We start from the raw sequence: 25,226 nt of genomic DNA, 5'->3' as shown, positions 1-25,226 counted from the left end.
CATTTCCGCCCCCCCTCCGAGACCTGCAGGCGATCATCGGGAAGTTGCAATTCGCCACCGCGGTAATCCCGGGAGGCCGGGCCTTCTTGCGTCGTCTGCACTCGCTTACGCGAGGCCCACAGCGTCCCTCGCGCCTATGCCATTTGGACGCTGAGGCTAAGCTCGATCTCGTCGCCTGGCGCTCCTTCCTCACTGATTTCAATGGAGTAACAGTCTTTTCCCCAGATGGCGGGTGGGGAAACGCCCCATCACTTTCAATGTGTGCAGATGCTTCTTCCAAGGGGTATGGACTAACGCTATATATATATAGGGGCAGCCTGGTTCAGGGGAACGTGGCCGCAGGTCTGGGGTCGGCTCAACATTGCTTTGCTCGAGCTCTACCCTTTCTTCATGGGCATAGCACTTTTCGCCCCGGTATTGGCCAATAAGAGGCTGGTGTGTAAATCGGACAACAGTGCAGTGGTAAGCGTGCTCAACACACTCTCTGCTAGGTGAACCCTACTAATGCAAATTGTCAGGCCCTTGGCAGTGCTCTTACTCATCCATAACATTACACTCCTCCCCTCCCACCTCCCAGGAAAATTAAACGGGGTTTGTGATGCTCTTTCCCGCTTACAGACGCTGCCGCCCTTGTTCCTGCGAGAAGCAGGCCTCGCCGAGACGCCGACAACAGTTCCTGCGCACCTCCTGCCCTGCAACTTCACCCTGCAACTGTGAGGACCCTATTCAACTCCCTGCAGCCAGCGACGAGGCGTGCTTACAGGGCTAAGTGGGTGGAGTACGCCGCCTACGTCTCGGCAGGGCGGCGAGGAGAATGCCCCTTCGATGCTGCACCTTCGACTCTGGGGAACTTCCTGCAATCCCTGCTCTCGCGGGGCCTGGCTTACCGCTCTCTGCACGCCTATCTAGCGGCCATCGCCTTCGTCTGCAAGCTACACGGTAGGAGGGACCCAACTCGGCAGTTCCTGGTCACCCAACTCCTCAAAGGGGCACGTAACTCCGCACAGCGGGCCGCTGCACGGCGTCTCCCTGTGACGAGGAGCCTCCTGCATCGCCTGCTGCGGGCACTGGGAGGCGTATGTAACTCTGCCTACGAGAAGTCCTGCTACAGGGCGCTCTTCTCCCTGGCTTTCCACGCCTGCCTACGCCCGGGTGAGGCGGTCTACGTGGACCATGGACGACACACGCTCAACCTTGAGCAGGTATCACTTACGTCGGCAGGAATAGATATCGTCTTCAACACCTACAAGCACAGTGCAGGGCGCACGCCCACCCTCTCCCTGAGAGCGAACCCTTCCAGCAAGTACTGCCCGGTCCGTGCCCTGTCTAAATACTTTAATTACAGGGGCCTGGGCCCGGGGCCCATATTCAAACACGCCGCAGGCGCTCCTGTCACCAGGCGAGATTTCTCCAAGATCCTACGCTCTGCCCTCACGCCGCTAGGCTTGCCTCCAGATGACTACGCGCCGCATTCCTTCCATATCGGCAGGGCCACCCAGCTGTCTCGGGATGGGCTCGCCACTTCAGAAATAATGGCTGTCGGCAGGTGGAGGAGTAGTGCTTTCACATCCTACGTCAGGCGGGACGTTGTTGCTCTGCCACTTTGAGTGCCTCACGCGGCCAGCTGGCACTCGCCCTTCGGGGGGGGGGGGGGGTCCGGCCGCTGGCCTGCGGTGGGGGTGCAGCGCCGGTCCCCAAGTGTCCCTCTGTCCGCAGCTAATACTTTGCCCAGTCTAGGTGCTAGTAAGCCCTACTTGTAGTCACCCCCTTCTCCTTATTCATTAGGTCTTTCCGGCCTCTTGGTCGGGTACATTATGTGTTATGTGGTCTCTCACTTATTAGTTACTCTTTGTGTCCTGCCTGTTATATCCTAGTGTTATAATTACTCACATTTGCATTCGGCCTTAATTCTAGTACCAGTTAAGCTTTACGTTTCTGCAGAATTAGTTTCCATGTCACTATAGGCTAAGGTCTCATAATTACTACGGGTGTACCTTTTAAGTTAAATCTAGTCCTCGGACTTGGAATTGTTACTGTTAATTCTTACTTTATATATTTACATGTTCTGCAGAATTTAATCTTCAATAAACTTTAACGCCCCATACTGCCAGTATCTTTCTCCCCCTGGTCAGAAAATGGTCACTGCTTGATCGCAAGCGGGGATGTTTCTGGCGGGGGAGAAAGAAACAATTGCGCAGCGCGTCCTGCGGCGTTGCGCGGGCAGTTTGGGGCCGTATAAATACGGGCGCACAATGGGGCTCTGCCGTCCATTTGGTCACCACTTGATCCGGGAGACATCTCCCGTTACGCAGGGTGCAGTTGCACCTCCACAGATCTCCAGTATCAGCTCTTGATACTGGTAATGGCTCAAAAGGGCCACCACTTACGGGCTATTCATGCCCGTGCCACCTTTTCGATGGTTTAATCGTCATCTTGTCATCTCTTGGGGCTCTGCCCTCACTCCGCCTGCCCTCGCCGCTGCCCTCGCAAAACCCCACCCTCCCCCCCTTTGCAAGCGGCTGCTTTTGTACCCCTGTCATGCTTTGCACAGTTGTCCCGATTGTCTCCCCACTGCATGTGGGAAGGGGGGTGCAGCGCCGGTCCCCAAGTGTCCCGCTGTCCGCAGCTAATACTTTGCCCAGTCTAGGTGCTAGTAAGCCCTACTTGTAGTCACCCCCTTCTCCTTATTCATTAGGTCTTTCCGGCCTCTTGGTCGGGTACATTATGTGTTATGTGGTCTCTCACTTATTAGTTACTCTTTGTGTCCTGCCTGTTATATCCTAGTGTTATATAATTACTCACATTTGCATTCGGCCTTAATTCTAGTACCAGTTAAGCTTTACGTTTCTGCAGAATTAGTTTCCATGTCACTATAGGCTAAGGTCTCATAATTACTACGGGTGTACCTTTTAAGTTAAATCTAGTCCTCGGACTTGGAATTGTTACTGTTAATTCTTACTTTATATATTTACATGTTCTGCAGAATTTAATCTTCAATAAACTTTAACGCCCCATACTGCCAGTATCTTTCTCCCCCTGGTCAGAAATATCTCTCTCTTTAAAGTTAAATAATATAATCCTATCGCCGGTGTCCGGACACATGAAAGCTACTTAGGTATAAGTGGCCAGCCAGGTGGAGATCACAGGCTGTACAATACTGATAAATTATGTAATTCACAGAGATACGTTGATAAATATTAATGTTTTATATTTTATTAAAAATACAGATATATACTTTGTTTCATACGTTAAATGTAACAATATTTCAGTATATATTATATAAGCATAGTATATATAATTCAGTATATACAATATATAATAAGAGTGTCAGACCACGGAGGAAGAATTGAAACAGGAATTTCCTTTAGTACTTTCTTATATTAATACATCTTCAGAGCGAATCATTCCTTCTGAAGATGTATTAATATACGAAAGTACTTAGAGCATTCTATTGTGGTTTTAATATTGAACAATTATACATATACGAAACAGACAAATCTGGTGTCCGAAATAGTAAAAATATTAGTGTGCGATGTGATCAATGTAAGGGGGATATTGGGTGTGCCTCGTATCCCCTACAACAACAACAAGTTCGAGAGCGATGAGGCCGCCACCTACTAGCTTCAGGATGTCGTCGAATCTAAATCAACAATATACTACCGCCGCTACTTTCTCGGAAACGTAAGTACCTGCCGCTTTACTTCTCTCACCCTGCCTAGCCTGGCCTGGCCTGACCTGGCCTAGCCAGACCTGGCCTAGCCAGACCTGACCTGACCTGGCCTAGCCTTACCTAGCCTAGTCTGACCTGGCCTAGTCTGACCTGACCTGGCCTAGCCTTACCCAACACTAATCACCACACGTGACAGCCCAAACGAATCGCAAATAAGTACACGTAACAAGTCATATGCCCGGACACTCTTTCACCTTGGGGACTGAGTGGTAACTATTGTATAGAAGAGCCGGCTCCCTGAGAGTGGTAAGAGGGGGTGATAAGAGGCTAACGTGTGGTCTTGAAGGAAGTCGATAAAGCAGACAATTTTCAAAAGGAAGGGCAGCATAACTAGCAGACAGGAATGGACAGACAGTCGGTTATCCCATAATATGTAATACGCCCCGCACAGCATGGGTGGAGTGGGGGGGGGGGGGTTGTAGCAGGGCACAGTATGGTGATGGTGCGGGTGAAGTACACACCCACTGAATTCCTGCCATCAATAATTATTTTCATAACCATTAGAACAATGGCATCCCTCCAGCCACCATCCTTCCACTGACCCCCCTCCTCTGGTCCTCCACCTCAGACAATAACCCCCCACACCCCCTCTCCCTTCCAGACATCAGCATGTCAAAATCAGTACCATAATGTGTTTAAACTATTTAAACTAAGTCATTGTGTATCTCAAGGTATCTTAACACTTTCGCGCTATCTGGACGCGCCGGCGCATTCGGTTTCGTCTAACGTAAACGCATAGTGGACATAAAGTTATGTCAACTTTTAAAATATTTGTATAAAATTCAATTTTTATCCGATTTACTTTGGGTTTGTTTCAAACTGCGCGCTATGAGGCTCTCTTTCTCACCACTAGGCTGCATGGTACAATAAGTTCATGAAAGGTGTGGATAACTTCGATCAAATGGTATTTTGTCCCAAACGGGTTGCAGGTGGGTGACTTTAGCCGTTTATACTGGTAATTCTTCCCCCATATCATGTATTATATGCATATGTCTGTTTAGGGAATTTTATTCCGATCAATATACAACCAAAAATAACTGTGTGCAACAAGTATAATCTTGACAAACATAACAAAAGTAAAAATATTTCGTGTGTGTTTGACGCTCACTGATATGTTCCAGCGTTGTTTTATATTTGTCGCTATTCTAACTTACGCTTTGTTGATATTTTTTACCTATGGGCACATAGAACATTCTATTGCAAACACATTGACATAAAAATGAATGACGTACATAGAAAATTAATGTCATGAGAGTGAAATAAGTATAAACTTTCAAAGCGCCGTGCGTCGTCCCGTCACCGATACCGGGTAACAATTTCACCACTTCCCACACTCTTGCGGGCGGGCTGCATCATTATTCTACGCTTATATTCATATCACCGTGTTGGGAATTTCATTGCGAGTCCATTGATACCAAAATTAATGCTGTAGAGCAAGCGTGGAGGTGATTACAATCCCAAGAGTAAAAACATTTTGTTGCTGATGGGCGCTCACGGCGAGTCATCTACGTAGTTATTTATTTGGTGCTGGTATCCCTATATGTTTCGTGACTTATTTTACTAATGTTCTTCTAGAGAATTTTATTGCGAACACGTTGGTACCAAAATGAAATACGTAGCATGAGAACTAAGGTCAGAAGAGTAAAAAGAGTATACACATTTTTGTTTTTACGCTTAAGCGATAAAAACGCAGCGCGCACATTCGGTTGGCTGAGTGACCTTTGCGGAGAGCGCGAAAGTGTTAATTTAATTCATTTGAAAGTGTACATGTGCATTCGTTCATATACTCGCCTAATTGTGCTTGCTGGGGTTGAGCTCTGGCTCTTTAGTTCCACCTCTCAACTGTCAATCAACAGGTGTACAGGTTTCTGAGCCTATTGGGCTCTATCATATCTACACTTGAACCTGTGTATGGAGTCAGCCTCCACCACATCACTTACTAATGCATTCCATTAGATATAATCATATATGATTACACATAATCATAATCATTCCATACACATAATCATATATGTGTACGTCAACGTATACATACATGCGTATATATACCTCATATTAAAATACTGATAAACGAATGACCATGAACAAATTAATTTATAATTGTAGCATTATATATAATTTTAATAGACTAATTACGTGTTTATACATTTGAATGGTCCAGACAGGTGGCCAGCCTTGGACATATACACTTCTGGTAGGCACAATGACCTCATGTTAGACCCTTGATAGATTATGTGAGAGAGAGAGAGAGCTGGGGCAGGGAGGTGCGTGCCCCAGGGAGATAATCCATGCCCATGCCCCGCCTCGAGGTCAGTTCTCGAGTCACACCAAGAATAACAATCGAGCAAGTTGTCCTGACCAGGATGTGGCATATTAGGGAGGGTTGAGGAATAGGAAGCCTGTCTGATAGGGCTCTTGGCAAGCAGCTCTCCCTCAGTCTACCTATCTATATGGAAGAAATGTATCTAGGCCCTCCTCCCCCCTGCCTATTCTCTCTCCCCCACCTTTCTTCCTTCATTTCCTCCCTCCTTCCCTCCCCCTCACTGGTGAGAGAGTAGGAGTGTGAGAGTGGTTAGAGAACTCGTAGTTCTCACGCTCGTGAAATTGTCTGCGATCCTGGAGGAGTAGAGCGGACGGGGGGTGAAAGTAGGTGATGATGGAGGAGTAGAGGGGAGCATTATATGCAGTGAACGTAGGTGTCTATGGAAGAGTACATCATAGAGGAGGGTGAAAGGAAGGTGACGATGGAGGTGGAGAAGGGAGGGGGTGTGAAGGTAGGTGATGATGGAGGAGTAGAGGGGAGGAGGGGGGCAAAGGTAGGTGTCTATGGAAGAGTACATCTAGAGAGGGGTGAAGGTAGGTGGCGATGGAGTAGAGCAAAAGGGGTGGGGGTTGAAAGTAATCCTGAGTTTAATTTTTTAGTTATATATAGTGACACCTCGGCTTACGAATGAATATTTATAAGCTTTTCGGGTTACGAGCCTAATTTCTTCGAAAAATTTGAATCGGGTTACAAACTTTGCCTCGGGAAAGGAGTTTGTAGATATACGTATGGGCTGACCTAGTGCGTGGTGGCATGGTGATCGCGCCTCAGTTTAGCAGTGTCTCCTGCCTAGTAAGTATCGCGCCTGAATTCTTTGTAAAGCATTACATTTGTTTTGGGATTTTTGGCTATTTGAACATAAAATTTGTTATGATATATCTTGCCATGAGTCCCAAGAAAGCCAGTGGTAAGGTTCAAGCCAAGAAAACACATGTGAGAATGACCATAGAGGAAAAACAAGAGAGCATTCATAAACATCAAAATGGTGCACAGGTTGTTGAACTAGCTAGGCAGTACAACAAATCTATGTCAACAATATGCACTGTACTTGCTAAGAAATAGGACATTATGAGCATTAAAGTGGCAAAAGGCATATCAACAATCCCGAAACAAAGAACACAAACACTTGAGGATGTTAAAAAGTTTTTATTATTTTGGATACACAACAAGGAGTTAGCAGGTGATAGCATTTCAGAGGCCATCATTTGTGAGAAACCAAGGCATTTGCATGAAGACCTTTTAAAGAAAACCCCTGGAACGAGGGGGGGGGGGGAAAGATGAATCAAGTTTGAAAATGTGAAAAGTTTGTGTGACAATAGAGCTTCATGGAAAACTTTTGCTGTGGTCATTACCTGGTGGAATGCACCCAGGATGGAGTATTAGGGCTATACATCTTTTAAATCATAAAAGTAATAAACATTTCCCATCAACCTTACAAACAATATTAACCTATTTTCATGTATTTCCCCCATGTGCATTTTAACAAAGTTGCTAAATTGCCTTTATCATTCTGTAAAATTTCAATTACAGTACTGTATGTATAATTTTGTTAGTATAAATGGACTGAATATTCTGAAATTGCTATTAATTTTACAATTTCAGATTCAAAAGTGGTCTGGACACCCAATTTAGTCAGATAGGTGAAGAGAGCATTTAGGATAGTTCGAAGAGATGAAGATGGTCGCAATTGTGTTCGAAGAGGCAAACGCCCCCCCTTTGCTCCTGACATTATGTTCAACCATTGACCTCTGCACACCTAACACAAGGTAGGTTGAAAACTCCTCCTTCATGTCATTGGTACATTAGCCAGAAACTCAGGGCTCATGTAGGAATATCCCTAAAAAAAAAAAAAGTGGCCCCAACAATGCATCCTCCAAGTCTGGAGGATGAGCAGGAGCATTGTCGAGAAGCAGGACCTTGAGTGTCAAACTTTTCTCTTGCAGATATTTGTTTATGGCAGGGCAAACCACTCCACATCACAGTTTTTCTGCACGTTATATATTTTTTAAAACTCTTGGATTTTCGGAATGATACACGAGCAAGGGTTTAATTTTCAAATCGCCACACAGCACAAGAGTTAGCCTATCCTGACACAAGTTAGCCCAAGTTAGCTTGTGTCCGGGCAGTGACGTCTCCTCTTGGGTAATGTATGTCCTCTTCAGCAATTTTTTCTAGAATAGCTATGTCTCCTCACAATTAAACACTTGTTGTGGAATGTATCCATCAATACAGCACAGTGTATCTACAAAATTTTAATTTTTTACTTATATATAGTGTCACCTCAGCTTACGAATGAATATTTATGAACTTTTCGGGTTACGAGCCTAATTTCTTCGATAAATTTGAATCGGGTTACAAACTTTGCCTCGGGAAATGAGTTTGTTGATATGCGTATGGGCTGACCTAGCGCGTGGTGGCATGGTGATCGCACCTCAGTTTACCAGTGTCTCCTGCCTAGTAACTATCACGCCTGAATTCTTTATAAAGCATTACATTTGTTTTGGGATTTTTGGCTATTTGAACATAAAATTTGTTATTATATATCTTGCCATGAGTCCCAAGAAAGCCAGTGGTAAGGTTCAAGCCAAGAAAACACATGTGAGAATGACCATAGAGGAAAAACAAGAGAGCATTCATAAACGTCAAAACGGTGCACAGGTTGTTGAACTAGCTAGGCAGTACAACAAATATATGTCAACAATATGCACTATACTTGCTAAGAAAAAGGACATTATGAGCGTTAAAGTGGCAAAAGGCATATCAACAATCCCGAAACAAAGAACACAAACACTTGAGGATGTTGAAAAGTTTTTATTAATTTGGATACACAACAAAGAGTTAGCAGGTGATAGCATTTCAGAGGCCATCATTTGTGAGAAACCAAGGCATTTGCATGAAGACCTTTTAAAGAAAACCCCTGGAACGAGGGGGAAAAAGATGAATCAAGTTTGAAAATGTGAAAAGTTTGTGTGACAATAGAGTTTCGTGGAAAACTTTTGCTGTGGTCATTACCTGGTGGAATGCACCCAGGATGGAGTATCAGGGCTATACATCTTTTAAATCATAAAAGTAATAAACATTTCCCATCAACCTTACAAACCATATTAACCTATTTTCATGTATTTCCCCCATGTTCATTTTAACAAAGTTACTAAATTGCCTTTATCAGTCTGTAAAATTTCAATTACAGTATACTGTATATAATTTTGTTAGTATAAATGGACTGAATATTCTGAAATCACTATTAATTTTACAATTTCAGATTCAAAGGTGGTCTGGACACCCAATTTGGTCAGACAGGTGAAGAGAGCATTTAGGATAGTTCGATGAGATGAAGATGGTCACAATTGTGTTTGAAGAGGCAAACGGCCCCCTTTGCTCCTGACATTATGTTCAGCCTATTGACCCCTGCACACCTAACACAAGGTAGGTTGAAAACTCCTCCTTCATGTCATTGGTACATTAGCCAGAAACTCAGGGCTCATGTAGGAATATCCCTAAAAAAAAAAAAAGTGGCCCCAACAATGCATCCTCCAAGTCTGGAGGATGAGCAGGAGCATTGTCGAGAAGCAGGACCTTGAGTGTCAAACTTTTCTCTTGCAGATATTTGTTTATGGCAGGGCAAACCACTCCACATCACAGTTTTTCTGCACGTTATATATTTTTTAAAACTCTTGGATTTTCGGAATGATACACGAGCAAGGGTTTAATTTTCAAATCGCCACACAGCACAAGAGTTAGCCTATCCTGACACAAGTTAGCCCAAGTTAGCTTGTGTCCGGGCAGTGACGTCTCCTCTTGGGTAATGTATGTCCTCTTCAGCAATTTTTTCTAGAATAGCTATGTCTCCTCACAATTAAACACTTGTTGTGGAATGTATCCATCAATACAGCACAGTGTATCTACAAAATTTTAATTTTTTACTTATATATAGTGTCACCTCAGCTTACGAATGAATATTTATGAACTTTTCGGGTTACGAGCCTAATTTCTTCGATAAATTTGAATCGGGTTACAAACTTTGCCTCGGGAAATGAGTTTGTTGATATGCGTATGGGCTGACCTAGCGCGTGGTGGCATGGTGATCGCACCTCAGTTTACCAGTGTCTCCTGCCTAGTAACTATCACGCCTGAATTCTTTATAAAGCATTACATTTGTTTTGGGATTTTTGGCTATTTGAACATAAAATTTGTTATTATATATCTTGCCATGAGTCCCAAGAAAGCCAGTGGTAAGGTTCAAGCCAAGAAAACACATGTGAGAATGACCATAGAGGAAAAACAAGAGAGCATTCATAAACGTCAAAACGGTGCACAGGTTGTTGAACTAGCTAGGCAGTACAACAAATATATGTCAACAATATGCACTATACTTGCTAAGAAAAAGGACATTATGAGCGTTAAAGTGGCAAAAGGCATATCAACAATCCCGAAACAAAGAACACAAACACTTGAGGATGTTGAAAAGTTTTTATTAATTTGGATACACAACAAAGAGTTAGCAGGTGATAGCATTTCAGAGGCCATCATTTGTGAGAAACCAAGGCATTTGCATGAAGACCTTTTAAAGAAAACCCCTGGAACGAGGGGGAAAAAGATGAATCAAGTTTGAAAATGTGAAAAGTTTGTGTGACAATAGAGTTTCGTGGAAAACTTTTGCTGTGGTCATTACCTGGTGGAATGCACCCAGGATGGAGTATCAGGGCTATACATCTTTTAAATCATAAAAGTAATAAACATTTCCCATCAACCTTACAAACCATATTAACCTATTTTCATGTATTTCCCCCATGTTCATTTTAACAAAGTTACTAAATTGCCTTTATCAGTCTGTAAAATTTCAATTACAGTATACTGTATATAATTTTGTTAGTATAAATGGACTGAATATTCTGAAATCACTATTAATTTTACAATTTCAGATTCAAAGGTGGTCTGGACACCCAATTTGGTCAGACAGGTGAAGAGAGCATTTAGGATAGTTCGATGAGATGAAGATGGTCACAATTGTGTTTGAAGAGGCAAACGGCCCCCTTTGCTCCTGACATTATGTTCAGCCTATTGACCCCTGCACACCTAACACAAGGTAGGTTGAAAACTCCTCCTTCATGTCATTGGTTCATTAGCCAGAAACTTAGGGCTCATGCAGGAATATCCCTAAAAAAAAAAAGTGGCCCCAACAATGCATCCTCCAAGTTTGGAGGATGAGCAGGAGCATTGTCGAGAAGCAGGCCCTTTAGTGTCAAACTTTTCTCTTGCAGATATTTTTTGATGGCAGGGCAAACCACTCTACATCACAGTTTTTCTGCACGTTATATATTTTTTAAAACTCTTGGATTTTCGGAATGATACACGAGCAAGGGTTTAATTTTCAAATCGCCACACAGCACAAGAGTTAGCCTATCCTGACACAAGTTAGCCCAAGTTAGCTTGTGTCCGGGCAGTGACGTCTCCTCTTGGGTAATGTATGTCCTCTTCGGCAATTTTTTCCAGAATAGCCATGTCTCCTCACAATTAAACACTTGTTGTGGAATATATCCATCAATACAGTATCTACAAAATCTTTAAAATCACGAACAAATCTTTCAGCCCCTACTTTGTCTGAGCTGGCACCCTCACCATGCCTCACAACACTATGAACACCACGTCTTTTTTCAAAATTTCTCAAACCATCCCCTACTCACCTTAAACTCTTTCGTATCTGCAAAACTCGTTCTAGGGGTTTTCTTTATAAGATCTTGCATGAAGATTTCATTGTTGACCAAACCACACACTGGAAATTGAATAGACGACGACATTTCGATCCGTCCTGGACCATTATCTGGTGAGTCTCCGTGGTGTGGTGGTAAGACACTCGCCTGGCGTTCCGCGAGCGCTATGTCATGGGTTCGTATATTGGCCGGGGAGGATTTACTGGGCGCAATTCCTTAACTGTAGCCTCTGTTTAACGCAACAGTAAAATGTGTACTTGGATGAAAAAACGATTCTTCGCGGCAGGGGATCGTATTCCAGGGACCATAGGATTAAGGACGTGCCCGAAACGCTACGCGTACTAGTGGCTGTACAAGAATGTAACAACTCTTGTATATATCTCAAAAAAAAAAAAAAAAAATTATAAAGTCGATTGTGATGAGATGAGGGAAGCAAGAGCATTAAGTAGGCAAGAGAGAGAGGTGAGGAGATGGCAAGTATGTACGTATGTACATGAATAAAACATGTACATACTTATACATAACGTGTGTAAATAGTGTAATAAACACAATAACAGTATTTTGGGAGGAGGAATGTTGGCGAGTAATGTGTTGGAGGAGGGAGGGAGGACTGGCAGGGTGTGGCAACTCACTCATGTTTTTTGGGCTCACCATACCAACATAGTGGATCGTTATGGTGAATACATACGTAGATGGGTATATACAATGTGTGTATATAGTGTAATAACAGCAAAAACACTGTTTGATTGTAGAATATGTCGCATATATGAGGCCCATAATTTTGAGCATAGCGATGTTCTATACTTTGAATTATATAAATTCCACAAATTACACACTTTTAAGTAATATTACAGCAAAAAAAAAGAAGAAATGAATGAGAAACTTCAAAATAATTGCGCAACATTTTATTCGCAGCAACTGCCGTCGCACGGGGTGGCGGGGCCGACAGACCCCCATCGCTCCAACGCTCAGCGCCCATAATTTGCTCAACTTCCCAGCTCCATCGCAGCTAAAGTAAGTCACATACAATATTTTTTGTTTAGTTTCCCCGTGATCAGACTCTGCATTTTAACAATATAAGAAGAGAAAAAAAATTTTTGGAAAGAATTTATTTCTTGTGCACCAGGGTGTTATTTGGAGACAGAGCAGTTCAGTGGTTAACTACTAAATTTTTTTTTCTCTCACACATGCACCCCCCTAGGAAGCAGCCTGTAACAGCTAACTCCCAGATACCTATTTACTGTTAGGTAACAGGGGTCATCCCCTTTTGTACAAAGAATCTGCTAAAGCTTTTAAGGCTAATCTTTGACACTCGTTTGTCTTTGTCGCCCCATATTTTTTACGTCCGAGTTGAATGCTCTAAGGCCCTTAACTAACTTTAGGTCATGTCCCATACTTCTTGGGGAGCTAATCGACACTGCTCCTCTCTTTACATTCCTCTCTCGTTCTGTCTAAACTCGATTATGGCCCTGTTTACTCGTCTACTTCTCCTTCTACCCTTCACCATCTGGACACACTGCATCATACTGGGTTACGGCTCAGCTCTGGTACCTTTCCTTCGACACCTACCCTAAGCCTGTATGTTGAAACTGGCGTCCTGTTTCTACAGGATCGCCATGATCGCTACTGTCTTCTCCACCTTGCATGGTCCTTACAGCACCCTCACTCTTGCTTATGTCATGCCTTGACCTTTACCCATCCTGTGGTTCCTGTTCCCCTTCACCACCTATCTCTTTCTGTATGGTTGTCTCTCTTACAAAATGCTCTTTCAGTTTGTGTTACCAATATTTCCCCTCGTGTCATTCCGTCTTTGCCCCTATGGAGGGGTCCCCGTTCCTAAATTCTGTAAGCCTTGACCCACATGACTAAAACTTTTACCCCTCCTACAGTTCTAAATCACCTTTTCCTTGAACACTTTTCTTCACACTTCCACTCTATTTCCGTCTTCACCAATGGGTCTTAAGTCTGCAGATGGTGTAGGCTACTCTGTTGTTTTTCCTGACTGCACCTTTGTGTCTCCTGCCTCCGGAGACTAGCATCTTCATGGCAGAACTTTATGCTATTCTCTATGCTCTTCATCAACTCTTTTCTCGCTGTCAATCCTCCTCTATGTTTGTAGTTGACACTTGCAGTGCCCTCATGGCTCTAGAATCCTTTAATCCAGTCCATCCTTTGGTAGTTGAAATTCAACATTGGGATCCTTCCTTCATGAGGGTGGAGCACACTAACAGTTGGGTCCGTTGGTCACACATCCAAACGCGACGACAGCCTGTTGACTCAATGGAGGGGAGTAGATGTCTGTCGTCGCGTTTGGATGTGTGACCAACGGACCCAACTGTTAGTGTGCTCCACCCTCATGAAGGAAGAGGACCTCGAGGCATGGTCGACGTTCTTGAAAGTTATGGAAGATAACAGCTTTGAGATTTTGGAATCTTTTTTGGAATCTTCCATCTTTGGAATCTACGTTCCAAATCTCTGGCTGTTTCAGCATATGTGCTCCTTTGTGTCTTTACCATTTCTCTGAACCGCTTCCGGTAAGCTTCAGGTGTCAGTAGAAATGACCTTAATACGCTGTTTTTCACAGTCCAGTAATTTTTACAATCTTCAAGAGAGAGCTGGGTATAGGCCTCTCTTGCTGCCCCAGTCAATCTTATTTGCACCAATTGGGCCCAATCCTCCTCTGGCCACTGCTTTAGTGTAGCAACTTTTTCAAAATGCTCAAAAAAAGACTCAGACTCTTCTGGACAAAATTGCGGAACCTCCTTTTCACGTGCCTTGTGATCATATGCTGCAGGCATAGGTGTGCTCTCCGAGTGTACCTCTCGCTCTCGCCTCTGAGCAGCCACAAATTTATTTGCTTCGATTTCCATTTGCTTCGTTTTCTCCTTTTCTAATTCTACACGCGTTTTTTGCTCACTTTCAAGTCTCACTTTCTCCAATTTCAGTTTCTCTAACTGAAACTGTCTCTCTTCCCTCTTAATTTGAGCTTCCAGTTTCAAACGTTCCAATTCATATTCTAAACTTCCACTCCTACGAGACGAATTAGAAGACACTTCCTCATTATCTTGTTCCCCACTTTCCTTTGCACTCACATCTAATCCTACCACTCCGACGTCTTCGCGTCGAGACCTTACTTTATTTCCAAGTTCTTGTCTCATATAGACCACTTTAGTCGACACTAATTCTATCTCATAGTGTTCGGCGATTTGCTTCAGCTGTTCTTTCGTACAGCTCCAAAATCAATGGGTCCTCTTTTGTTATAAATTCTTGGACACGATCTATGATGAAAACTTTGCCTGGCTGGACACCTAGATGACTAGCAATGGGTGCTGCAAGTGTACACAGTGTGTCTTGCTCAAAACAATCCCGGATAGGCCCCCATATGTGTTGGGATCGAACTGTTGACAACCCAACACATTTAATTTAGGTTTATTCTGAAATGCTTATCCTAATGCTTCGTTGTACTACAACGGGATACATGAATCTGAACAGGTGTCAGCCTCAGCCGGACCTGTTGTCAGGTGCGACACACTTTGTGCTGAGGTCTGACAAAGGACAAGAAAATAAGATGGTATAAAACTTCGTCATGGATATATTGTGATATATCTCTAATCACCTTATATACAATATTTTACATGTATAAATATAGGTGTGCATTGTACACAAGTACAGTTAAATATATATATATAGAGAGAGAGATACTACGACCAAGCTACGGTCGTCTCTTGTCCGATTGATCTTCCCACTTATAAATCATCTACTTTCCTGCAATTTGTACCGCTATCTGGAAAATCAGCGCGTTACCTCCACACCGACCTCTAAATCTCAAAGCTGTTATCTTCCATAACTTTCAAGAACGTCGACCATGCCTCGAGGTCCTCTTCCTTCGTGAGGGTGGAGCACACTAAAAGTTGGGTCCGTTGGTCACACATCCAAACGCGACGACAGCCTGTTGACTCAATGGAGGGGAGTAGATGTCTGTCTCTCCACATGCTCCGGCCAGCACACGTTACCTCGCCCGGTGGTTCTGATTGGCTAACAGAAATCCCCGCCACCGGACGAGCCATACCGTGCTGACAGTTAACGACCTCCATGGTTGTTTACCTCGTTCTTCCTGTAATAATGAACGTATGACTTAAATAATCGTGCCTTTATGCGATGAAATAACACGATACGATATATCGTAACACTGTTTCTTATCTCCAGTAGATTTAAGACAGTGGAATTTCGCTGGATTCCCACCCATATTGGTGTGTTCTTAAATGAGCGTGCGGACACTGCCGCTAAGGAAGCTATCCGCACCTGTCCCATCTCCCGTAAAGGTATTCCTTATTATGACTTTTACCCAGTTATTCATTTCCCCATTCTTGCCCGTTGTCAGGGTTGTTGGTCTTCTGTTACTGGTAACAAATTGCGTGCTCTTAAGAGTAGTGTGTTCCTGTGGCCTTCCTCCTACCACCGTAACCGGTGGTGGGAAACGGCTCTGGCGAGGTTGTATATTGGTCATACACTTTTAACTCACGGGCACTTAATGGAGCGCTGCCCTGCTTCTTCTTGTCCAAACCGTTGTCTCTACATGTCCTGACTTCCAGGACTTACGTGTCTTGCTTCCCGACCATCCCTCACTGTCAATTGTCCCTCGATAAAATTCTTGGTAAATTCAATACCTTTGATATTGTTCGCCGTATGCGTTTTTGTTCTTGTATTGGCGACGTTAGTGATATTTAGCGCACTATGATTATCCCACACATTTGATGGTTTGATAATTACTGTACTGTACAGTACTTTGGTTTGAAATGTATCAAATAAAGTTGTTTCATGTATTCAAATGTGTGAGAAAATCCACTGGGGCTGTGAGATGAAGCAAACCTGTAACAAAAGCATTGGCAGTTGCATACTCTACCACCACTGATGGTAAAAGTCTTACAACTGGATATCTTGTGTGACGGGTTATGGTATCACAGCTATACGGAACCAAGATGGTATGGCTCTCCCTCACATAAATGAAAGAAATGATGCTATTGGCCTTGCAGTGTGTAAGTTGCAGGTGGAAACAAATGAAAATTATCAAATAAATAATTAAACAATTTACTGAAATAGTAATGAACAAAAATAACACATGACAATACTTGACTATCATGTAATGCAAAGGTGAACAAGTTAGTATGACCTTAAATGCAAAAAATAAACTATAAGCAATGAATAAAAGTATGAAGATATACTGGTGTTCTGAAGACAGCTACCATACCACCATGGCATCAGTCACATGACGTTGGCTGGAAGTGGACGACGGGTTAGAGACACCAAGGTGATCCTAGAGCACTAAGGGAGAGATTGCCTCTCCAGGGAGGCAGAGCTCTTTATATAGTCCGGCGGTGATGACTCATCCAGTGTCAACACGAGGTGGACATCTGGTCAACTAGCAAACTGCTCGTTGTGGCTGGCGGTGCCTTTGTGTTGAGCTGTACCACTGTCAGTTGAAGGCGGCTAACTGCTTGTTTGTGGGGACAAACTGCCAGTTAGCAGTGGCGCCCGGCTTGCCTCTGAGTCGTACCAGGCCGTGCCAGGCCCTGGGGGGTATGGAGAGGTGGCAGGACTGATGACTCTTCTGGGCTGGTGTAGATGTATACTTCCAGTGCAGAGGCATTGAAGGTGAAGGGAAAAGGCAGTTCCACTGCTATGCAGGGGATTCACGTGACACTTGTGAAGCCACAGAAAGTCTGGAGGCCCTACTGAAGCCAATCCAAGTATTAAATAAAACCCCTGAAGTACGCCGGTGAAGGGTAAAGTGAAGGGTGAAGCAAGACCCTATGCCCCAACTTCAGGCACACACAGAAAATCACGTTTTGGTCCCGCCTCTCAACTGTGTATTTGAAGTTGGGGCGTATGGTGTTGAACTGCTTCAGCCTTCACCTGAGTGCTTGTAGGTCTTACGTAAGACGTTGACTCGAGGAGGGGCCTCAAAACTTGCTGTGATTTATGGGGAAATCCGGTTGTAAGACTTTTACAAAGTCAGTAATATACTGTGGTAGAGTATGCAGCTGCCAGTGCCTTGGGCAAGGGTTTACGTCGCCTCACAGCTCCAGTGGATTTTCTGCTTGGTGTATATCAGGTTGTGATTTTGTGTGTGTACCGTATTGTTATGATCGCCGTCCGATAAGTCCTTTCTGGCCTCAAGAGTCAGCCTCCTGTGGTTCCTGTTCCTCTTCATTGTCTCCCACTTTCTGTCCAGTTATCTCGCTTACAGGATTCTCTTTCTGTTCATATTTCTAATGTTTCTCCTCGTATTGTTCCTTCATTACCTCCATGGAGTCCCCCTTCCCAAGTTGTGTACGTCCTTGACTTGTATTACTAAAGCCTTTACCCCTCCTACAATTCTGAAAAGCCTCTTCCTTGAGCACTTTTCTTCGCACTCCCACTCTATTTCCATCTTCCCTGATGGGTCTAAGTCTGCGGATGGTGTGGGCTACTCTGTTGTTTTTCCTGACCGTACTTACATGTGTCGCCTCCCTTCGGAGGCTAGCGTCTTTATGGCAGAACTTTATGCTATTCTCTATGCTCTTTGTCTCTTGCTTTCTCATTCTCATTCCTCCTTTGTGGTTGTAGTTGATTCTCGTAGTGCCCTCATGGCTCTAGGGTCCTTTAATCCTATCCATCCGGTGGTCATTGAGATTCAACATTGGCTGTTTCTTATTTTTAGTAAATTTAAATCAGTAGAGTTTTGCTGGGTTCCCAGTCATATTGGTGTTTCAATGAGCGTGCGGATGCTGCCGCTAAGGAAGCTATCCATTCTTGTCCCATCTCCCATAAAGGTATTCCTTATTCCGACTTTTATCCTGTTATTCATTCTTCCCCGTTGGCAGGGTTGTTGGTAACAAGCTGCGTACTCTCAAACTTAGTGTGTCCCCGTGGCCTTCCTCCTACCACCGTAGGGACACTGCTTTGGGTTGGTCATACCCGCTTAACCCACGGTCACTTAATGGAGCGCCGCCCTGCTCCTTATTGTCCCTCTTACAGTTGTGCATATTCTTGTTGAATGTCCTGACTTCCAGGACGAGCGTGTGTGTGTTGCTTTCCGACCGTCCCTCGCAGTCACTTGTCCCTTGATAGAATTCTAGGTGAATCTGATACTTTTGATATCGTTCGCCTTATGCGTTTTTGTTCTCGTATTGGCATTCTTGGTGATATTTAGCGCCCTCTGATTATTTCGCACTTTGATGGTGCTACATGGCCTTCCCGGTTTGGTGCCTTCTTTTGGTAATTACCTTACCTTCATTGTTTCATTTTAATGTGGTAGTTGTGATATGGATTGTTCTGGCTCACGTGCAAGGTCTTCGATTTTTTTCTGTTTTATATTAAGAAATTGCCAGTCTTGTTACTATTTGTAGAGTTATTGAGGCCTTAATGCAGATCTCTATTATATTATTTTTGTTTTTTTTTTATAACATGTTATCAGCAATTTTTGTGGTTGGTAATATTTAGATTAATGTCAGTGATGTATATGACAAGGGTTAAGACCCCTTGTGGCATGACAGCATTTTTCCCAGTCATTTCTTTAACAAATGTAAGGGTCCTCGTAACCATTCTTTTGTCCTTTCTACCATGTACCCGTTTGTTGCTTCTTGGTCTTTCATTTGGTACTTTGGCTATTAAAACAATGGCCTTTGGTAATGTTGCAATTACCATTTCTAAAAAAAATGAGCAGGTTCATTAGGCAGGGTTTGTTTTTAGCAAACAGTTTTACAAAAAAAATTCTATTCCTTCAGGACCTTGCAGATGTTAGGTCAAACTAATTGACAGTAATCTGTTTTGCCCTTTCAAACAATGATGGTTTTAATCTAGGTAAAATATTTCAGAATATCTGAAGTTTGGCAGACAAATCATTTAAGAGCTTTGATTAAATTTAAGTTACCAAAGACTTTGAAAACCATGTTGTATAGATGCTTCAGTGTGTCACTTCTAATGTTTTGTAAATTTAGAAATGATCTGTAGTTAATTTAATCATAATTTGTACAAAGCTTAGGTGTTGCAGTTTTAAATTTACTTTCAAATATTCAAACTAAAATATTGGACTAAAGTTTCTTCCACTTCAATATTTCAGACTAATTTGCAATATTTGTCAGTTTGTAAATTGAATAGGTAGTCCACTTTTACATCTTTTCAATGCATTTTGCACACACCTATGTAACAAGTTACAAATAGGTGTAAATTTTACCAAGTATTTATTTTCAAAGTAAAAAAATTTCAGATGTTTAAACATTGCATCAATAGTAGTAAACAATTTCCAGCATAATTTCAGGATAAGGTATATAAAGTAGTTTCATTAAAATTGTTTTATTTAATAAGTTTTACATATAGTATTTATAACATCTAATATTTATTACCATTTCAGGTTGTGAGACAGATGAACAGAAGATCAAAGACAACTCCAGAGACAATCACCTGTAAAAGAAAAATAAACATTAAACAGGGACACTACTTTTATTATCACCAATGCCTAATAAGAAAAAAGATCCTAACATCCTATCTTTTCAAGATAGGCTCAGCAAGGCCTATCCCTTCCTCTGATTTTAGTGCAGAGCTTGTTCCCTGAATGGGTGCATTACATCCACCACTTTAGTGCCATCAACACATTGTACATGTGCTTTACTGAAAGCACTGTACAATGCATGCCAGGCACTAAAGTTTTAGATGCATCCACCCATTCAGCAAACAAGCCCTGTGAGAATTAACAATGTAACCATTGTTAAGGGTCCCTAAACCTATGCAAATCTAGTCCATCTATTAGATGGGTAGTAGAGCAAAGCTCTGAAAAAGCCAAGCCAGGGAAATCTGCAAGACTGCCTGGTCCCCTTTTATGAAATGGGGTAGGATCAGTACAAACTGCATCATCCCCTGTGGGTTGTAACAGTAGGACATTGTTACACACCTATAAATGGACTAGATAAGAGAATTAAGATTAGGTCATTGATATAGCTAAAACATCAAATTCAAACTCACCCACTTTTGTAGATTTCCTTTTGCAGAGTAAAGGAGCCTCACTCCAAGCCTGTCCATGCATCATAATCACTTTCACCTGAAAAATATTTCAACAAATTAATTTTAGATTTAAAGCCAATCTTGCTTTACTTTTCAAATTAGCATTCAGTACTTTACAAATTCAGATGGAAAAAATTTCTTTAAGGAATTTACCTTTCCTACATATTCTAGTAGCAGTAGTAGTAAAGATCTAATTTAGCAATATAAATATATATGGCATCAATTTGCCAAGTTTCAGTAAATGTCATTTGAGAAACTATCTACAACTGCACTTCAATGGCAATTTACATTTATCTTTAGCCAATGCTATATTGTTTAAAGTTATTACTATTTTTTTTACTTTTATGCAAATCTATTCAGATTAACCTTTACTACAACTCGCCTGATTCTGTTTAAGCAATTAACTTTCCAAACCACATTCTGGAAAACTATAAATTTAAAACCAAGCTAAAGTAAACATTGAATATTTTTTTTTTACTTTCAAGGAAAAAATACCATCACTTAGAACAAAACTTTTCCTGCCATTAACTTTGACTCTTGATTACCCTTAACAGTGTTATACATTTATAGATTAAAGCTTATTTAACAAACATTTAATGTTAACTAAACAAGATTTATATTTCATTAAAATTATTAATAAAACACCCTCAACTATGCTGTTTAAGATGTAATGCCCCACATTACAATTTTCACAATTTCAACATACCATTCTATTCAATACATTCCTGAAAGGACTAAACTTGCAGATATGGTACCCACTAGCCTAAGCCTAGACTTCCATACCCTAATATTTAATAGGTTTTTAGCAATTAACTTCTACCCTCTAATTCCAATGTACACAACACTACTTACTGTAGATCTGCAAGTATTTTCCTGCAGCTCTTTGTTGCGAGGACCTTCCACAACCTGTCATGTGAAGAGTAAATATTACTAAAAAGTTATTTGCATAGCAATGTTATTTATTCATACCTGTACCACCAGTTTAACAGTTGCCATTTTAAATGGCACACTAAGTATCTTGTTGTCCCATCTTTATTAATTACAAACAAAGCATTAGTCATTTCAAGTCAACATCCTATACAAATTTTGTTTTCCAACAACTTTAGTCATGAACATTTTTCTGGAACATTGCAAACAAACTTTAATTTAACAACCATGTATAACATTTGAATAAAAGCAATACAAAATTTATATATACAAATTATTATTCTTTTGCAACCACTGCTTACTACTAGGGGGACAAATTTATTCTGTTTAATTATTTACCAAGCTTTTTAGTCTGAAAATTCATAATTAACCCAACTACACTACCAAGACAATGTTTTACTAAATTTAGTAATATTTTTACACTAGCAACTATACAAGGCCATATTCTCTCCAGTTATCACCACACTTCTGCAGGTTTAAGGTTCTATCTCCCCCATCTGCAGCACTCATGACCACACTTGGTCTTTATTATAAATTTCTTTATGAACCTGATACAGTACTGTTAATGGATTAAATGTTGTGGGAACAATTTAGCTACAGTTCTGCCAAAGGAATGATTAACACCATGCAAGCCAACTAATATTAAAGTTAGAAATATTTATTAAAAGCAGAAGTTTTTATCATATGGGATGTTATTTTAGAAGAATGGGTGGTGTGGTGGTTATGTTATGGTTGAGTAACATGGTACAAGAGGGCAAGTAGTTGCTGAGCAAGTATGCCAATTTCAATTGCTAGCAAACTGGCAGATACAGCAGAAGTGCATGGATTCTATTGGCAGTAAAGTTCCTACTAGAGAGTTACTGGCCACCAATGACTAGGGGAAGTTAGCTCAGAGCATCTTTGATGTGCTTTGATGGCAACGAAAATGTTGCCCCCCTTCAAAAGTTAAGCTTGTCTACAGCATTTTGTTTTTAATTAACTATGCAAGGGGGAGATTCTGAATAGCAAGTGCCAATGGGCACTGCCACTGGCTTATGGCAAAAGATTCTGTAGCAATAGAACTATAAGGCACACTTTCTCCCCCCCCCCTTCCTCCCAACTGTTCAGTGTCAAAAGGGAGGGGGGGGGGGTGTCCATTTACTGTACCACTTACATTTTAGTGTGGGCTTCATCCACTATTCTGATGTTAGCTGGAACATTTGTGCCAGCTGCTGGTTTGAAAGTGAGGCATACCATGTGCCAATTCAGGAAGCTTTCCACGTTCCTCACTGCATGTCAGCTCAGGACCTCACTACCATGTTGGGAGGCAGTTGAAGACTAACCAATCAACATCCCAGGCTGGAGAGCAGTGCCAGCTCGGGGAGAATTTACCACCTGCAAAAAATTTAATACTCTTAACAATCTACACCATCTATCTCATCTTTACCTAGCCCCCAAACCTTACATTTGTCAGCATTAAACTGCATCTGGTAGTCTTAACCATTTCAAAACTATATAGGGCATCGGTATTTTTTATTTGCCAATTCTGCAACTATTGCAGTCTAAACCATAATCTTGCGAATAACCGAGGTCCAAGGAGAGCTTTTAGGCACTACTTACAACACTTCTCCCAACTTAACCCCATTTATACTAATTTCCTTTGGTATAGCCATGACCTAATCAACTTCAGTCAGCATTCCCAATGATTGGAGCCCCTATCAATTTTGCGCCACTATCAAAATCTCTGCTGAAGTCAAGGTACACAAAATCACAAACCTTATCACCATTTCCTCAACTATGCAACCTAATCCATGAACATTTAGTAATAAAACTATGCGATTCATGTATCTAGTCACGTTTCTAAAAAAAAAAAAAAAAAAAAAAAAAAAAAAAGGGGTAGAGAAATGGCACTTGCAATGTTAGATTCTAGTAACTTTCCTCACAATAGACTAACCTAATTGGTCACTAACTTAAGCGTTAAAGTTAACTCAAACTTTTCCTTTAAAACTTGCTATATTAGGAACTTTCCACGACCGGCCTTTACCCGCCATAATTAAATAGGGTAAAAACGGTATATTAAATGCAGTAAAACTACGGTAAATTCAATATGATAAACTTGCATTCTTTAAGCATGGGCTGCATAGTAAGTGAACTAAACTAAATGTTAAGCACCCTGGCAAACCACTTCGTTCTATTCAATTTATTTAATCACTTTGTCCGGTTAGAATTTTTAGATTAGATTAAAGGAACACCCTCCCTGGTAACGGCTGAACTAGTTAACCAAATACAAATATTTAGGTAAAATACTTTCATAAAACCCGTCTACTTCCCCCACCAGTAGACTTGTTCAGCTAAAGGCATAATGTAATGTTCCACTTTAGTAAATAAAGACTTAAAAAAACACTACCCCATCTGTGTAGTTACCGGTTACCTGACATTCTACGCTTAAAATAACCCATCTATTCCCCATAATTGTTCGATATAACTTACCTCTCACCCACTGGTTGAGTACACAGCAGTATACATCCTCCTCCATCACTCACCGCGTGGATACTATTTCATTCTGGCCGCAAATTGCCTCAAATCACCTACGTTGTCCATAAACATATATAGAAGAGCAACTGACCGTAACACCCGTATGGCGATCATCACATAACGTGGGAACATTAGTAGTACTGCTGTCAAAACATAGATGGCGCCAGGACAAACGGTAATTCCTATGGGCTCGCCTAGTTATGCGTAGGGAATTGAGCTTCAGCTGTTTGGTCCCGCCCCTCAGCTGTATTCACCTAGTTGTACTCACCTAATTTGTGCTTGCAGGGGTTGAGCTTTGGTTCTTTGGTCCCGACTCTCAACCGTCAATCAACAGGTGTACAGGTTCCTGAGCCTATTGATCTCTATCACATCTACATTTGAAATTGTGTATGGAGTCAGCCTCCACCACATCACTGCTTAATACATTCCATTTGTTAACTACTCTGACACTGAAAAAATTCTTTCTAATATCTCTGTGGCTCATTTGGGTACTAATTGTTCCCCTTGTTCGTGTTCCACCCGTGTTAAAGAGCTGTCTTTGTAACTATCAAAATGCATATATCTTTGCTTTCACTTCAGTTATATTTATGACAAGAGATTTAAAATTTGCCTATATTTCTGCTTCTCTGATGACATTAAAAACTTTCGTTTATTACAGTATCTACATAAAATTAAAATTTATCTTCATTAGGTTGTAGTTCTCATCAATAGGGAGAGCGTCGGTAAAAAAAAAAAATTGTTTAAATATAAATATCTTTCCTCTCTCAATAATATGCCCGAAACGCTATGCGTACTAGTGACTTTAGGTATTGTATGTACTAGCTCTATCTATAAATCCAATATTATGTTTGTAAATCGACTATTTATGTACTTTCCTGAATAAAATGAACTTTACTAATATCTAATCTCTGTGACTAAAACGTAAGAACGACTTTATCTATGCCTTTTTGATAACATATACAATTATAAGCTTTATTAGTGA

General features: G+C 41.7%; 1 protein-coding gene and 2 long non-coding RNA genes across 4 annotated transcripts; 2 read left to right on the top strand and 1 right to left on the bottom strand.

The window, feature by feature from the left end:
* Positions 1-225: 225 nt before the first annotated feature.
* On the top strand, positions 226-1,607 carry LOC123769396 (integrase/recombinase xerD homolog). Its single transcript, XM_045760506.2, has 2 exons — positions 226-283; positions 619-1,607. The coding sequence occupies exons 1-2, from the start codon at positions 226-228 to the stop codon at positions 1,605-1,607; spliced, it is 1,047 nt and encodes a 348-aa protein (XP_045616462.2).
* A 1,740-nt stretch (positions 1,608-3,347) lies between these two features.
* LOC138355141 (uncharacterized) lies at positions 3,348-20,237 on the top strand. Of its 2 annotated transcripts, XR_011223857.1 has the most exons (6): positions 3,348-3,681; positions 7,656-7,819; positions 9,316-9,479; positions 10,976-11,139; positions 12,680-12,778; positions 20,157-20,237. It is a non-coding gene; the product is annotated as an uncharacterized lncRNA (long non-coding RNA). The 2 variants fall into 2 exon arrangements; XR_011223858.1 differs by lacking the exons at positions 9,316-9,479; positions 10,976-11,139 and having other exon boundaries at positions 3,358-3,681.
* On the bottom strand, positions 20,083-24,407 carry LOC138355142 (uncharacterized). The gene is made up of 5 exons (XR_011223859.1): positions 24,200-24,407; positions 22,884-23,104; positions 21,656-21,709; positions 20,765-20,840; positions 20,083-20,206 (listed from the first exon to the last, which is right to left on the bottom strand). It is a non-coding gene; the product is annotated as an uncharacterized lncRNA (long non-coding RNA).
* Between the last annotated feature and the right edge of the window lie 819 nt (positions 24,408-25,226).

This window comes from Procambarus clarkii, chromosome 66, assembly GCF_040958095.1.
Source record: "Procambarus clarkii isolate CNS0578487 chromosome 66, FALCON_Pclarkii_2.0, whole genome shotgun sequence".
Classification (NCBI taxonomy): Eukaryota; Metazoa; Arthropoda; class Malacostraca; order Decapoda; family Cambaridae; genus Procambarus; species Procambarus clarkii.
The sequence above is the reverse complement of the archived record's forward strand: the minus strand, read 5'-3'. Positions and strand labels throughout refer to the sequence as shown.

Excerpts from the sequence above, each read along its gene's own strand:
- LOC123769396 (XM_045760506.2), top strand. The coding sequence starts at position 226 with ATGGCGGGTGGGGAAACGCCCCATCACTTTCAATGTGTGCAGATGCTT. Across the intron at positions 284-618 it reads GCAGATGCTTCTTCCAAGGG|ACGCTGCCGCCCTTGTTCCT; the intron begins GTATGGACTAAC and ends TCCCGCTTACAG.